The 15,912-nt window shown below is 30.2% G+C and overlaps 1 protein-coding gene across 1 annotated transcript; it reads right to left on the reverse strand.

Moving 5' to 3' along the window:
- Positions 1-57: 57 nt before the first annotated feature.
- LOC105166874 (AP2-like ethylene-responsive transcription factor BBM2) lies at positions 58-3,953 on the reverse strand. Its single transcript, XM_088882637.1, has 8 exons — positions 3,427-3,953; positions 2,706-3,216; positions 2,476-2,558; positions 2,101-2,189; positions 1,927-2,000; positions 1,773-1,823; positions 1,305-1,381; positions 58-1,086 (listed from the first exon to the last, which is right to left on the reverse strand). The coding sequence occupies exons 1-8, from the start codon at positions 3,665-3,667 to the stop codon at positions 242-244; spliced, it is 1,971 nt and encodes a 656-aa protein (XP_088738763.1). The 5' UTR covers positions 3,668-3,953; the 3' UTR covers positions 58-241.
- Positions 3,954-15,912: the final 11,959 nt, after the last annotated feature.

Raw genomic sequence — 15,912 nt, forward strand, 5'->3', positions numbered from 1 at the left:
TTGACGAACTCCAGCTATGTCCTAATATTTGCTTTGCATCCAGCAAGCCACCAAACCTAAAGAGGAAATATATATATATATCTGAACAACATCAACAAAGCAACCGTAATTAAAACAGACTATCTCCCCAAGGAATTGTGCTTCCTAGCAAATTAAGATGCAAGAAAATTAAACAATAAAAGAAGTTAGTCATGTATACAAGTAGATCTTCGCTGTGGCATCGCATGAACATTCTTGACATTTATGTGTTGTTCCACACTGTAAAAGTCGATGCCCCATGACAAACAGCCATTTTGTTGCCCCTAGCTTCAAGAGTTGGCACAGCAGTAGGAATCCAGCTGTTGTTGCAAGTCGACCCTTGATCGTTATAAAGCCCGATCTTTCCTATCCCAGTATTAATGGATGATGATTGCTGAGATAGTTGTTGATAATACAAATTTCTTGCCTGCTGATAAGCATCTGCTGATCCAAACATGCTTTCATATCCAAGAACTGGCTTTTCCTCTCGATGATAGTTCCCCACAATACCATTCTCATGGTTCTGATTACCATCTTGAACATCCATCATCGGCACCATAAAGCTACTGCTACCGTTCGTCCCGTTGTTCCCATAGACAAGAGAATTAGAACCTGAGTTTTGCTCCATGGAAGAAGCATCCAGGCTCATGAGGCTGTGCAATGGCAAGAAATTCTGTGTGCTTCCCAATTGAAATTGACGGTGTACATAGTTGAATCCATCATTACCAACGTCAGGATCTTGCTCTTGTTTGCACCACAGCCTTTGGTGGGCATAAGGGTACGTGTTTAAGGACTGAGCTTGCTGGAATGCAAGATTGCTATAGCTGTTTATCTGCTCCTCCGCTAGGTGCAAATTCAAGTTTCCTTCATTAGCCCGGTGCATTTCCAGAGCCATTTCTGCGCTTTCAGCATCCTTTAAGCGCTTTGCAGCTCCCCCAATTGGCAGAGTGGCACTTTCCATTATGCTTTTCACATCATACCGACTGATCTCAAAGTTGGTCACCGCATTTAGGCCGCGAAACTTGATGGCTGCTATGTCATAGGCTTCTGCTGCTTCCTCTTGTGTGCCTTCAAAATTTCAAGTATGAGGAAACAATTACCTTTTCAGGACATAAAAACATCATTACTTCCAAGCCCGACGTACTTCTTAATTAAGGACGATAGTACAGAACTATACAAAGTTTATACTTCTCGACTTAATTAGAACTCCGTGTAGGATTAAGACAAAATCCCTTAATTGTGGGACTATTAAGAATGCATGTAATAAGTTGAGGGAAGTTGCTTACTGAAAGTTCCCAAGTAAAGGTCTTTGTTCCCTGCAACTCTTCCTATCCTCGCTTGCCATCTTCCATGCTGGTGATGTCTGATTATTACACAGTATTCTTTATCAGAAGCATGAAACTGGACATATCACATATGATTACACCATTACACCATATATATCAAAATCAAGGAAATCAATAACCGGAATATTCAAAGTTAACTTGTATTAATTATCATATTATTCAGACATAGGACACACAGTACTATCATGATATGACAGCTAGTTTAATGTTGCTTGATCATTTATCCTATAAAGTTGGAACAAAATTACTATATATTACAACTTAAAAGAGGGCATTAATTGAATCACCAAGATTATACTAAAAGAATAATAATATATGAACAACATTTCTTGTGATCAGACAGAAATCCATTTTTCTGATATGAAAGGAACGATAATGAAACTGATTTTTATCATGCAATTTTTTTACCTTGTAACTCCTCGATAAATCGATGCTCCACGAGAGAATCCACTGCTCTTCCTGGATTATAAATGTAATTCTCAACGTCATCGTTCAATGCATGCATGCACCTATATATATATATATATATATTAGTTTTAAGTCATTTCATCAGAATTATTACCTTCTTAGTGATGCTACATATTCCTGCCTTGTCATGTTCTTCATTTCCTCCATTTCCTTCTCATAGTTGCTAATCTAAAAAACACACACACACACAGACTGTTTTGTGAGAAAACAAATACATAAATAATAAATCCAGGAAGAAATGAAAAAAAGGAAAAGAATAATTACTAACAGGAAAATTTGTAGTGGTGGTGGTTCCCCAGTATTTCAATGCTGCTAAATCATAAGCTCTAGCAGCCTTTTCTTCCTTGTCATAACCTCCTACAAAATTTGTACAAAGGAGATAAAAATAAATTGATATTTTCATATAAATAATGCATCTGCAGCTTGTATCAAGAAATCATATATTAAATGGAAATCAATGGAGTTAATGGAGACATGAAGAGGGAGAAAGGGCATCACTTACCCAAGTAAACTGTAGTAAGAATATTGAATCATTCCCCCCAAATACAGACAAGGAAACATGAGTTAAAACCAAGAAATCTTATAAAATCAAATTCAAACATTATCGAAATAAAATAATTACTGGCAGACACTTTGTTCTTACCTTGCCTTCCTTTCCGGGTTTGTCCCTCTCTTCTGCAACTATTATCCCATAAATGTGCTTCATATCTCCCAGTCCATCTATGTCTGCACCCCCCAGAAAAAGAAGAAAATAAAACCCATTTTCAGAATGTAATAAAATAAGAGAAAATGACATTTTATACAATATTTACCCAAGCCCACAAAATATTATTCAAGAAATATGGGGGGGGGGGGGGGGGGGGTTAAGAAAACCTTGTTACACCACGGTATATAGAAGTTCTTTGTCCGAATGTATCTATAGATTTCCGGGGCACAGACTCAATTGCACCACCACTACTTTGACTATCAGCTGCAGCCTGTAGTTTGCTGTCTGATGATGAGCCTGTGCTCATAGAAAGTGACAAGGTCTGTGGCACCGCCGCCTGCGGCGGCTCCGCCTCACCTCGGACCTTGTTATCAGTGGACTGGGGTGGTGCCCGGTTGTTTCTCAGCCAGTTCTTGATCATAGACAGGCCCATGGTACTACTGTTCATCCCATTGATGATTCCTCCAGTACTACTCATGTTGTTTGTGTCAGATTCTTGGTAAATGTTGTAACCAGTATCCCGGATGGGATTGCAGCCAGCTTGAAGCTCGTTTTGTTCTTGGTTGTGATCAGTGAAATTTCGCCCTCCAACTCCTAGAAAATTTTCCAGTTTGGGGGTTTCTTCTTGATTTTGGCTGCATGAGAAGGAGTTCATGCTCATATCCTTCATATTCCAACCTGCTAAGAACAAAAAAGTGGACCAAGAATCATAAAAAAAAAAAGCAAGAATATCAAAATCTACATTCAAACAAAAGATTATATATTATTATAGGGTATATGTACAACTCCAAAGAGATGAATATATATTGTGGAGGGAGGAATTCATTTCTCTCTCTCTCTCTCTCTCTCTATATATATATATATATATGCATGAAGTGAACTAATTACCTTGAGAATGAGTAGGGTTCCTGTTGAGAGCTTCTAAAATGGCAAAAGGGGCTGGAGGAAGATTTAGAGAAGGAATGGATGAGTGAGAAGAGAGATCAAAGCATTCACCAGAGACTTGTGTGGCAGAAATTTCATCAGAGTTAAACTCACCTAACTGATCACAAACTGAGGAGTTTTGTGAGTGTTCTTGGTGGTGTGAAAGGGAGAATCCCAACCAGTTGTTCATGGAATTAGCTGCCATTTTTGTACAAGCTAGTACAAGTTTTTTGTTTTGTTTTGGAAAGATTGAGGTTATTGACAAGATTAACTAATATAGGAAAGAGAGATCATGATGAGCAAGAACCTAGAGGAGTAGTGGTGATGGTTTCATGCATGAAAAGTAGTAAAGAATTTGAAGAGGTTTAGGGTGGAAGAGAGGATATGAGATGTTGAAGAAGAGGAAGTGTCCAAGAAAATCAAAGGGAAAAAACAAATCATTTCTTCCAAAGCAAAGTGGGAGATTTATATGTACACACACAAGACATACACTTTCTCTTTCCTCTCTCTCTCTTGATTTTGTTGGTCATAAATGGGGTGGCTTCTACTTCAAAGACACTGATCCCAAAAAACCTCTCTATGATTTGATCAGCACAAGTGATAAAACCAAGTTAGGGTTGATCAGGGGTAGAATTGTCCTTCCACTCTTGATCTAGGTTTGCATTATGAATACTAAGGGTTCTTTGCAATTTAACCCTAAAAATTAGGGTAAATGATGAAAAAACCCCTTAAATCAAATGAAAATTAAGGCCAATCTAACACATATTAGATTTGTGGTACCTGCATCAATTACATACTAAATACAATACAATACACTTGTTATATAATTAGTGTATAATTTTAAAAAAATGATCAATCACATAATAAGTGTATTACACTTACTTTATAATTAATTTGAGTTAGTCAAATTTGATTCTGGGATAAGACCTTATTACCTCTTGTGTCATTCTTTTGTACATATGGTTAGTGGCTTGTGGTGTTTCTATCTGTATTTTGTTCATTTTGTCTTTTACAACAATCATAACTGATTTTTATTTATATGTCCGTTCCTAGTGAAAATTTAATATTATTCCCTTTTATTTAGAAACGGTTAAGTAATACGAACGGTTTAATTATGATCGTTCCTATTTGAAACGGATATAGGAACGGTTTGACTAATATCGACCATTCCCAAGTTGAACAATTTTTTCTAAAAAAAATTATTATTTGTACAGAATAATTATAAAATTATTAAATGAGTAATTTTTACAGAAATATTTACAGATGTTTGATTACAAATACAGTGAACTTTCAATCATAATTATTATCTTCTTCAGTCTCGTAATCCTTGTCAAACTATCTTCGTCAGATTAGTCATTAGATTCACCATTTGCCATTCGCGATGTACCTGCTCTTTTTTTATTTGCAACATAAAGATCACGGACTAAAACCATTAAATTGGAATGATTTTAGGATCACAAATTGTGAACGAGTTTTTATCCGTGGAATTATAGCTGTTATACTCTCTATAAAAAGGTCTTAGTAATACACAAAAATCATTCCAAAATGGATGCATTGTGCAATGATGTTGGTAACACGACAGTTTTAATTAGAATGCCACTTAGGAACGATTTTTGTAATATTAGACCATATGAGCACTAAAATCGTTCTAAATTGCACCTTATTTTGGGATAGATTTATTAACTGTCATTTCTTTTTTACATTAGTTGTCTCACATATAGGAACGGTGAACTCTAGACCGTCCCTGAGTTTATTTAATGTGTTCTAAAAAGAGTTCCAATCGATTACCGTTATAAATTTAGAACGGTCTTAGGAACAGACATTGTAACTGTTATTTTGGAACATCATTTAGAACGATTTTTTCATTCTAAAAAATTAGACATAAAAAATATGGATCATGACGTCATTGATCACTTTTCGTTCCTCTTGAGTTCCAATGTCTGTTCCAATATATATATATATAGAGAGAGAGAGAGAGAGAGTGAAAGAAGGGTAAGGTAGTGTGAATTCAGAAATAAGGAAGTAGATAGGGCAGGCAACAAGAATCCAAGTTTGAAATTATATATGTTGATGATCATGCACCCTAATATATATATATATATATATATAATTATTATGTAAGTATTTTTAGGGTAAAACCACATGGGTCTAAGATCATGCATGTGTGTGTTTGGGCCTTGGGGGTTTCGTAACCTTAAAACTAGCCACCTACCACACCCCTTTCAACGTTCAAACTTCAAACAATATATATATATATATATATATATTCAAAATACACTTTAATTTAATTAATCATATATATATTCTATTAATTATGAGATCACACAACCCCTGCAATAATGCTTTTTAATTTTGTCTCTCCAATAATTTCTATTAAAATAAATTAATAATTATCACATGCTCAAAATAATTCATATATTTGGATTTATATATATGTATTCTTTTTAGTGGATTAATCAATTAATTAATTAATTTGTTTGACTTGCATGAAAGAAAATGGAGTTATTTATTTAATATTAAATTAATTCTCTTGTTCTTTCTTGAATACTTTTTTTTATTATTTCTTAGTTTTATTTATATACCCTAACAATTTTTATACATCATTTCTCACATACGAATCAAGACATTTAGAAATAAATATGAATAATTATAAAATTAAAAATACTATTTTTTGTTCAAATTTTAATTAAAAAATATCAATTGTAGAGTAAATTTTTTTAAAAAAAACATAAATATAATTTTAAAATTTATTTAAATAAAAATATAATTTTATATTTTCAATAGAAATCCTACGTATAATTATCCGTAATACTAAATGAAAAATGAAGAGAATAGGGAGAAAGGGTGAATGAAAGAATGATAAGAGTCTGAGGTAAGGCCCCTTTCCATCCATCACATATTCATTCATTCCACAATTAGTCATCTCCCACTGTCAGAAACCTGTCACCGCCACTCCCCCTACCCCACCCCACCCCACCCCTACTTCCTATATCATTTACTACATTTTAATTTAATACCCACATTCAATAATATTTCGTCGATAGTTGATATATATCGATGATTTAATTATCACGAACTCATGCATGAAAACAAAGCACATTCTATCTGCCCGTATTGGCGGCAATTACTCGACCGGCTACATAAATTGAACACATGTTAACTGTATTCAACTCAATCGTCAGTGCAAAAACAACACGATCAATGTTTTATAAACAAAATATCATTTGCTCTAATTAAAATATGACATGCAAACCTTACAAATTCACATTCAAACTAATATTTAAAATTAATGTGGGACGCATGACGACATAATCGTCGCTGGAGCGGACGGAGAATGGAGAGGGTGAGTGAAGAGGTGGGGTTGGGGAGGGCAGGCGGCCTTTAAGCACCCATAACTATTTCACATTCTCCCCATCACATCAACCCCTCACACATTATTCTTTTCTATCTATCCCTTAATCATCAAACTCCTCTGCTCCCCCGCAACCAACGGGGGGAATTTCTCTCTCTCCCTTTCTCTCTCTCTACTGCACCATATCAATAATTCATGCATGGACGCACACAAACTCATGTATATATATATATATATTAATCATCATGACACATTATTTTTGTATATATATAATAAATAATATTTTATATTTTAAAATATATTATGAATAAGTAAAGATATATATAAAATCAACACACCACATTCCCCCCTCCCATTCTAAAAAATAAAGAAAAAAGAAAAAGCAACAAAGAGATAATAAATAAATAAATTTAGGGGTATTATTGGCACAACAATAAAAAATTAGTGTTGTGGTATCATAACCGTTGTTTGTAAAAAAAAAAATACATTTTCTTATATATTAGCACAGATATATACACGTACATATCTTGATACGGTATTTGATTATATCTCCGAAATTAATTATATATATTTTTATTGATTGAAAAAAAAAAGAATACTGTTCATGCAACAAACTCATTTTTTTATATGCATGAGCACGAAATCATATAATTATTGAAATAATAGAGCATTTTATATGTTTGTATTTTAAATAAAATAATTTTATTTAGGTGTGTGTGGAAGAAGGGATAGGAGGAGACAAAAGCTAAAAACAAAAGGGAAGTAAATTAAGTATATATATGTGTGCCCCTATATGAGGACACTAACCCTTGTCCTCAGGGTCTTGCCCTATAACTTATTAATTCATTATATTTCCGTATTTCCTAATTATATATATTAAATTAATATTAATATCTAATGTTCAAGTAAGGTTGACATCCCACAAACTCGTAGAAAAAAATTGCATATACGCACGTATTTAAGTCAAAATTTCTCTACAATTTATATATTATAACAAAAAATCAAAATCTAACTGTGTATGAATTAATTCACAGGTCGGAACGTTCGGTGTAATATTATTAAATATTTTGACAAAATCTTAGTCAAGATTATAGGTACAATAATGTTAAATCTTAACCATTAGATCATAACGATCAGTATATTCAGTTTATACTGTGTATGTATACATATATACACTAGGGGGAGAGAGAGAGTGTGTGTTGAATAATTTTGTATCTCGAAAGATGCAAAGGAAATCACAGCTAAGTTTGACCGTTGAAGAGTAGAGAGAATGAGTGACAGTTTTAATTTTTGTAATAAATTAATTAATAGGATATATTAAAAACCAAAAGGCTGCAAATGCTATGTATATATATCCCATCTCGGTAATATCATCTATACTTCTCTTCACTTTTTTGACCATAATCCCCACCGTTCAAACCCTCTCCGCATATCTCCTACCCTTCTTATATATGCATATATTTATATATACTTTCTTCATTTTAATTCACAATTTTATTGTAATTTCGACAGTCATACAAATAATTACACTATCGATTTGACATAATTATATATGAATTCTTTTTTATTTTAAAATTTAAGTTTAATATCTTTTTATATTTATTCTTTTTCAATAAATATATTCTTTATTAATAACATGTACAAAATTTGCTGACACCAGCAGAAACATTAAATGAAAATTCATATTTACTCTCAAACAATTTCTAGACTTATGGCAGGTCAAATAAATCACTTTTTTAACTAAATTACCTTATAAAGTTGAAAATGTATCAGGTTGGTTTGGTTAAAAGGATTTGTTTGACCTACAATAAGTCAGTAATAAGTCAACTGGAACTAAATATAAAATTTTCGTTCACATAATTTTGTTGGTATCAGTAATTTTCTTTTTAACGGACGGATCTATTTTTTCAACGAATACAACCATCTGGGGTAAACCACATGTATAATTACAACCAAATATGCTTTCAAAATAAAATTAAACTTCCACAAACTTCGTGCATTAATTTAACTGCTTTGCTACCAGTTTCAAGCCTCAATTTATGGACTAACCACGCTACAGCAACAGATGATTCTTAAGTATTTGGCTCAACTTGGACTCCCATAACATCAAATTCACCAGAAGCCGTAATTTAGATGCTGACATGGCTAACGTGGAATTTTCTGGCCAAACAGGACTGGAATTGCTGTTATTTTCTAAAGTTACAAAATCAAAATCATATTTTTAATTTGAATAGAACTAAAATTGCTAGCTCTAATGACTTACGGACTAAAAATTGCATTTTTTTTCCTAATGTCAAACTAATCCATAATTGCTATTACAGCAAATCAACAACTATTATTAAGGTACAAACACATTGGCGGGAGTCTAGTCGTGAAGTCTCAACTTTACCAACTAAATTAGACCTTACTCGCATGAACTAACGATTAAACAACTCGGTATAGAGTAAGGTTTTCTATATTTTTAAATACCCCATCGTTATTTTAAAAATTATAAATATTATGTGAAATTAAGAATGATCTAACAAATATTCTTCTATAATGGACTATCACGAAATAATATTTATTAAACGATAATTAATTTAAAAAATATTTATAATATTTTAAATAATAAAAAAATATTTATAATTACGATAAATTTTATAGGACTCCATTTTAATTTATTAAAAAAATTGTTGTGATATATAACTTAATTGGAGAATCATAGCTAGGATCTATATTTCTATTTAAATAAATGCCACATATAGGTGAGAATAATTAATAAAATATAAAAGAAATGGTGCAAAACGCCACGTGTTGGTGGTGAGAAAGATGGTGCATCATTGCATGTACATTTCTTTGTGGTAAAGAAATTAATCTGAAATGCCAGATTGACATGACACTAATAATTGATGTCTAGGAGGAAGAAGCACATGGTAATTTTTGTTTTTTAATAAAACCGATAATTATTGATTATATCTTAATTTTAATAAATTAAACAATATATTGAGTACATTAATACATTATTGCCAAAAATAATAATAATAATAAAATAACACAAATACTCACACATTTGATAAAATTCGAATTCATAACCTCAAACTTGTTTAACGCACCTTAGTTGAGCCCACTAGGTTACGATGTCATTGCTGGAACATATAGTTAAGAGTAAATTACAATTACTTTCCCTAAAATTTAACATAATTACGAATACCCTACTGCTATTTGAAAAATTATAAATATTCCCTTCAATGAGGAAATAATTATGTAGCCCCTAAACGGTAAAGTGAATATTACTATTTACCCTTATTAAGATTTTTTATATAAAATTTTAATTTACAATGCAAAAGGGCATTTTGATTAAATTTACACAGAAATTGGATGAAAACCTAAGGGAATGAGCTCGTTGTTAGACGAACATATAAATTAGGAAGGTATTTGTAATTTTTCAAATAACGAGTGAATATTTATAATTATGTCAAACCTTAGGGAGGTGAGTGTAATATATTTTATAGTTAATTAGTAACTATGAATGTGCGAACAAAAGGTAAGATTGGGGTTCCATATGTTATTCATTATATCATTCAGTATGTTCACATCCAAAGACTAATACAATACATTAATCATTCGAATCGACGAATATGTTCAAACAAAACAATAGACTACTATAAAATGTAGACATCATCCATATTCGTGGAGCTGAAACTCGCAATTTTTTTACTGTAAAACTTCAATTTTACCGATCAATCAATAGCTCATTGGTTTCAATGTTTGCTAAGGGATAACATATAATTAAATCAAAAAATTGTTTAAATATCAAAAAATTAAATCACAAAAGCTATTTAAATTTAATATGTATTGGTAAATATATTTGGGGTGGGGGTAGGGTAGGGTAGGGTAGGTAGATAAAGTGGACATAGAAGCAGGTAACAAGCAGGAGGAAATGATGGAGCCCCATGGCCTGAATTTATTCTTTGTAATTGTTTTTCTTTTATTTTGGAGGGTAAAAAATTAAAAATAAAAATAAATGATTGGTCAACTAATTAATGAATTTCCATCATCATTAATTCTTAAATTTATGTAAGTGAATATATACAATTCCATTTTTTTATATTATTTTGGATTTGACAAAGAAAATATTTTGTTGTTTGATTTTATTTTTGTATTATTCTTACCCCATTAAAATCTTTTTCTTTTCTCAAAAAAAAAAAAATACAGGGAGGAAAGTTATTTAAGGTTTGTTACTAGGCTTAATAAAGATGGAACGGGCCTTTCTCATGATTTACTACAAGAAATGACGGTCAGTTACAACTTATTACAGTCTCGATAAAGAATTACAATAACTCACCCAACCTTGGTGGGTATAAGATGATCTTAATCCCACATTTTACCTGATTAATCTCTGTCAATCATTTATTCCACGTTAAAATAATAAATCACAACGAACTCCCCTAAGTTTGTTATAATTATAAATACTCCATCGTTGTTTGTAAAATAATACTCAATTATTTAATCTTCATTAGGTTTTCATCATTTTTGTAAATGAACGGACTAAAAAATGCCCTTGCGAACTATAAAATTATAATTATATTTATAATAAAATAATACAATAAGGGCAAAGCTAATATTTTTATATCTCCATCCAAATATTAAATAATTTTATCAAACATAAAAAATATTGATAATTTCTCAAATAATGAAGAGCATTTATAATTATATTAAATTTTATTAGAACTGGTGGTAATTTATTTAAAAATAAATTATCCCAAATAATTTTAAAAGAGAGACATAGAGAGAGGAAGTAGTGGGTGGTGTTGGAGAAATCGCCGGAGCACCCGTGCCTCCTCGGAAACCATTACTATAATTAATAATAATTCTATTATTATTATTATTATTAGGCTTAAATATTGAATAATCTAATTAGGATTTTCATCTCAAATAATTATTCTCATAACAAAATCCAAGAAAAAAGTTGAACACTTTATTAACTATAGTGCCCAACAAAAGCTCTTCCCCCCATCCCCATCTATAATTAATTATTCTTAATACATTGTATTCTTTTAAAATTTGATATAATTATACATAAATTTTATATATTTTAAAAAATTACATTAATTAATTGGACATTTGTTTACATTAAAAAAATATAAGTTTATCTGTCAATAAAATTTAAGTAATTTGCTGACACTAATAAAAAAATTGAATAAAAATTCGTATATACTCACAATCAACTTATTACAAAGAAAAAAAAAATCTAATTTTTTGACAAGAAATAAACAAACATAAGCTGGAGTACGATAGGGGCAGAGGGAATTTCCGGTGGAGCGGCGAAATGTGTAGAGATCAGAAAGAACACCAACGGTGAAAGCATTCTGCTGGGCCGACGGAGCGAATGTGATTAGATACCCCAGTAGTCATTGAATATCAATAATAGCTGCTTTGTACATATAACCCATTTTTGACACATTTGCATACATAAATTGGGCTTAGAGAAAATGGCCCATATACTTAATACCTGGAACTTGGGCCATTGCCTTGTTTATTCGGCTAACATGTGTTGGCCCATCTGAGACCAAATTACTAAATAAATGTGTAATATATTTGTATCTACGCCAATATAAAAAAGAAAAAGTCCCTTCACGCTCACACACGGTGGTTAATATTACCATCGCACTAATTTCTTTAAATTAAAAATATTCTTCATGATAAAAGAACTAATTTATTCAAGTTTTTAAAATTTACATTAATTGATAGTCTTTTTTTCTTTCTTTCTATTTGATAATGTAATGTACTGATTCATATATTTTACTCTTATTTATAATCTATATTAATATAAAAAGAAAAACCCTTCCATGCTCACAATTTGTGAAGTCAAAAATGCCCCTCATGATAAAATAACTAACTTATTCAACTTTTAAAAATTTACATTAATTGATTGATTATTTTGTTTCTTTCTTTTTGTTTCATAATGCGATGTACTAGTTCATATATTTTACTCTTATTTATAATATATTTTAAAGCGTAAAAGATTGTTTTATTATATGCACACATGAACGGTGTGCTACAACGGCTAGTATATTTAAAAAGAAAAAACTCTATACTCACAAACGATCGTTATTAACTCCATTACACTAATTTTCAAATGTAAAAACTATTCTCCTAATCAGATAATTTTAAAAATTAATTGTAATAATTTATTTTTTTAAACAAAACTGACTCTGTATCATTTTAACAATATTATATCAATTTTTGTGTTGTGTCGGTAATACGTTAAGTTTTTTTTAAAAAGAAATATGATTTCTTTTGTTTATATATTCTATTACTATTTATAATATTTTTAAAATATGAAGAATTAATTATTATACGCAAGTTGGAACAACGTGCCACGACGATTAATTTTTATTTTCTAAAAAATAGCCACCTTGCACGCAATAATTGTGCACATATAATTATATTGTTCCGACTTATATTTTAAAATTAAAAATTAATATACGATTAAAAGTGGATCAAGTGATTAACATGAGTAAAAGTATACGATAAAAAATAATATTATATTAGTAATTGAAAAATGACATACGTGGATCACATGAAATAAATAAGTTACTGTATTAGTATAAGTATTATTAAGCATATATCGGCATTTTAAAATTTAATATTGCAGTATCACATATCGTTATTTACTAGTGAAAAATAACTTTTTTTTTTCTTTTATTAGTATTGATGAACAAAATTATCCAAAATTTCATAAAATAACTCGAATAAAGTATTAATAAAATAAATTATTTTTCAAAACTGTATTTCAGGCAGAATTATTGGCACCCCTGATATATATTTTTAATCAAAATATTAAAACTGTTATTAGATTATGAAATTACTAATATAACCCTGGAGAATTCCGTACAAATCACTGTACGAAACTTGAGGAGCACGAACCTCGTATAAAATATTAAAAAACGTGAACGCGTCAATTGCTGGGGAATAATTTCACTTGGGGTGCTTTTCTTACTCATGTCATCAATCTTCCATCAAACCTTATTACAATTCTTTCTATTTTTATTATCACATAATAAAATATTGCTGGCAGGAGTACTTATAAATTATTTATCCATACAATTTTCATAATTTTTTTTATATTGATAGAGAAAATCAAATATACGATTTTGTAATAAATTATGATTTGTCATTACTATTTGAGCCGATGTGAACTGGCACAATACAACTGTTGATTTAGTAAAATTTACTGGCAATTGATATGTTGATAGCTGTAATTGCTAATTATTAAAATTTTATGAACTGGCAATCGATATGTTGATAGCTGTAATTGTTGATTATTAAAATTTTATGATGTGTATAATCAATTTTCCAAACCATATCAGAATAGACAAAATTCTATTGACATTCACAGTTGGTATTTATTTATGACTGACGATTACAAGTTCTCCATCCCAAGTAGGCTGGAAGGGAGTCTGGGAGTGGCTATAAAGTTGGGTATTCTTAATTCTCAGTAATCGATTATTTAACGATACGTGCAGTTCTGTGACAAGTCGTATTAGATCCGCAATTCCACTGACATCCAGAGGTTGGGTTCGTGTTTGGGCGTTCGACGTAGGGCCGGCGAAGGGGAAGTATTAATTTCCAAGTGAGTTTTGTTTTTTGCGTTGAATTTTTGTCTCAGTAATAAAAACATGCTTGAATTAGTATATTTTGAGATATATTTCTCATGAGACGGCGCCGTATGAGGAAAGTGTGTCGAAATTACGATATTTTTGTAGTAGTTTTCTGTACAAAAATATATGACAAAATAAATAATTTATTTAAACTAAGATGTTCTGCGTCTTCTTTTTGACAAAAAGGCGTGGTATCGTGTAAACGTGTATGGATCATAACGTCCTGCGATATATTTTGTATAAAAAGAATTTTATGAAATTTATATGTCAGATTATAGCCCGACCAAATATGATTTTATAATTTGAAATAATACAGAAATTCTAAATGAATATAAAAGCCTATATCTTTCTTTCTTTTAAATATTTATCACAAAAATAATTTAAAAACTATATACTATTAATTAATAATGTCACATCTGTAAAGATTTGATTCTTCAAAAGATCTCTATTTTCCGAAAGAAGTGTCTGAAAAAGCAAAGATGAATTATTGCAAATACGACCTAAATAATTTGGTAGTAATAAGAGGTTTTATTTATTTTTTTTGGTATCAATATTGCCTAAATATTAGTTTTTATACTATAAATATATTATTTTCACAATTTATTTTATCGGGCAATATTATTATTATTTTTAATTATAGTAAAAATAGAAATATACGTATAAAACTATATATTTATAATCCACAAATACTCTTATAAAAAAACTAAAATTTATTTTGTTTTGTAATTTTACGTTATAAATTCTAGATTTTGTTTTAATATCGACACATATTAATTAATATCACTAATAATAACAATATATATTAGGTAATCATCTATGTTGATCTTATGAGGCAAAAATCGAATTTGGTCAGATTTGTACAATTTATAGTAAAAAATATAATTTTAGTCTCGTGAATTAGGAGATGACAATCTTGGCGCAATTCAAATATCTCCAGATGATACGACAAGTTGTAATTTTCTTTTTTGTCAAGTCATTTTCTAAGAAAAAAATATATTAGATTGCCATGTCATTGAATTCGTTGGGAGCTCTAATTTTTATTTGTTCACATAGCTGATGATGTGGAATTTTCTAGCTAACTTGTTGGGAACGGACTAAACTTGCCGTAGTTTTTAAAGTTATATGAACGAATTCGAAATTTTAATTTGAACAAAATTAGAATTGCCACTCATAACTTACAAAATAAAAATAATACTTATTTGTTCAAATCATATTGGAAATATAATGCATTTATAGTATGATTGATGTATAATTTAGAAAGTGCGATCGCATTATCACATGAAATATGTATAATTTAGAAAGTGCGGATCACATTATCATGTGAAATATGGAAGAACTTTAATATGTCTAATATGTATATTTTTTATTTATAATATATTTTAAAATATAAAATATTATTTATTATATATATGGTGATTAGTACATAATAGTATATGTACGTATACGTATACGTAT

This window comes from Sesamum indicum, linkage group LG7 (assembly GCF_026168435.1).
Source record: "Sesamum indicum cultivar Baizhima isolate 11 linkage group LG7, ASM2616843v1, whole genome shotgun sequence".
NCBI classification, from domain to species: Eukaryota; Viridiplantae; Streptophyta; class Magnoliopsida; order Lamiales; family Pedaliaceae; genus Sesamum; species Sesamum indicum.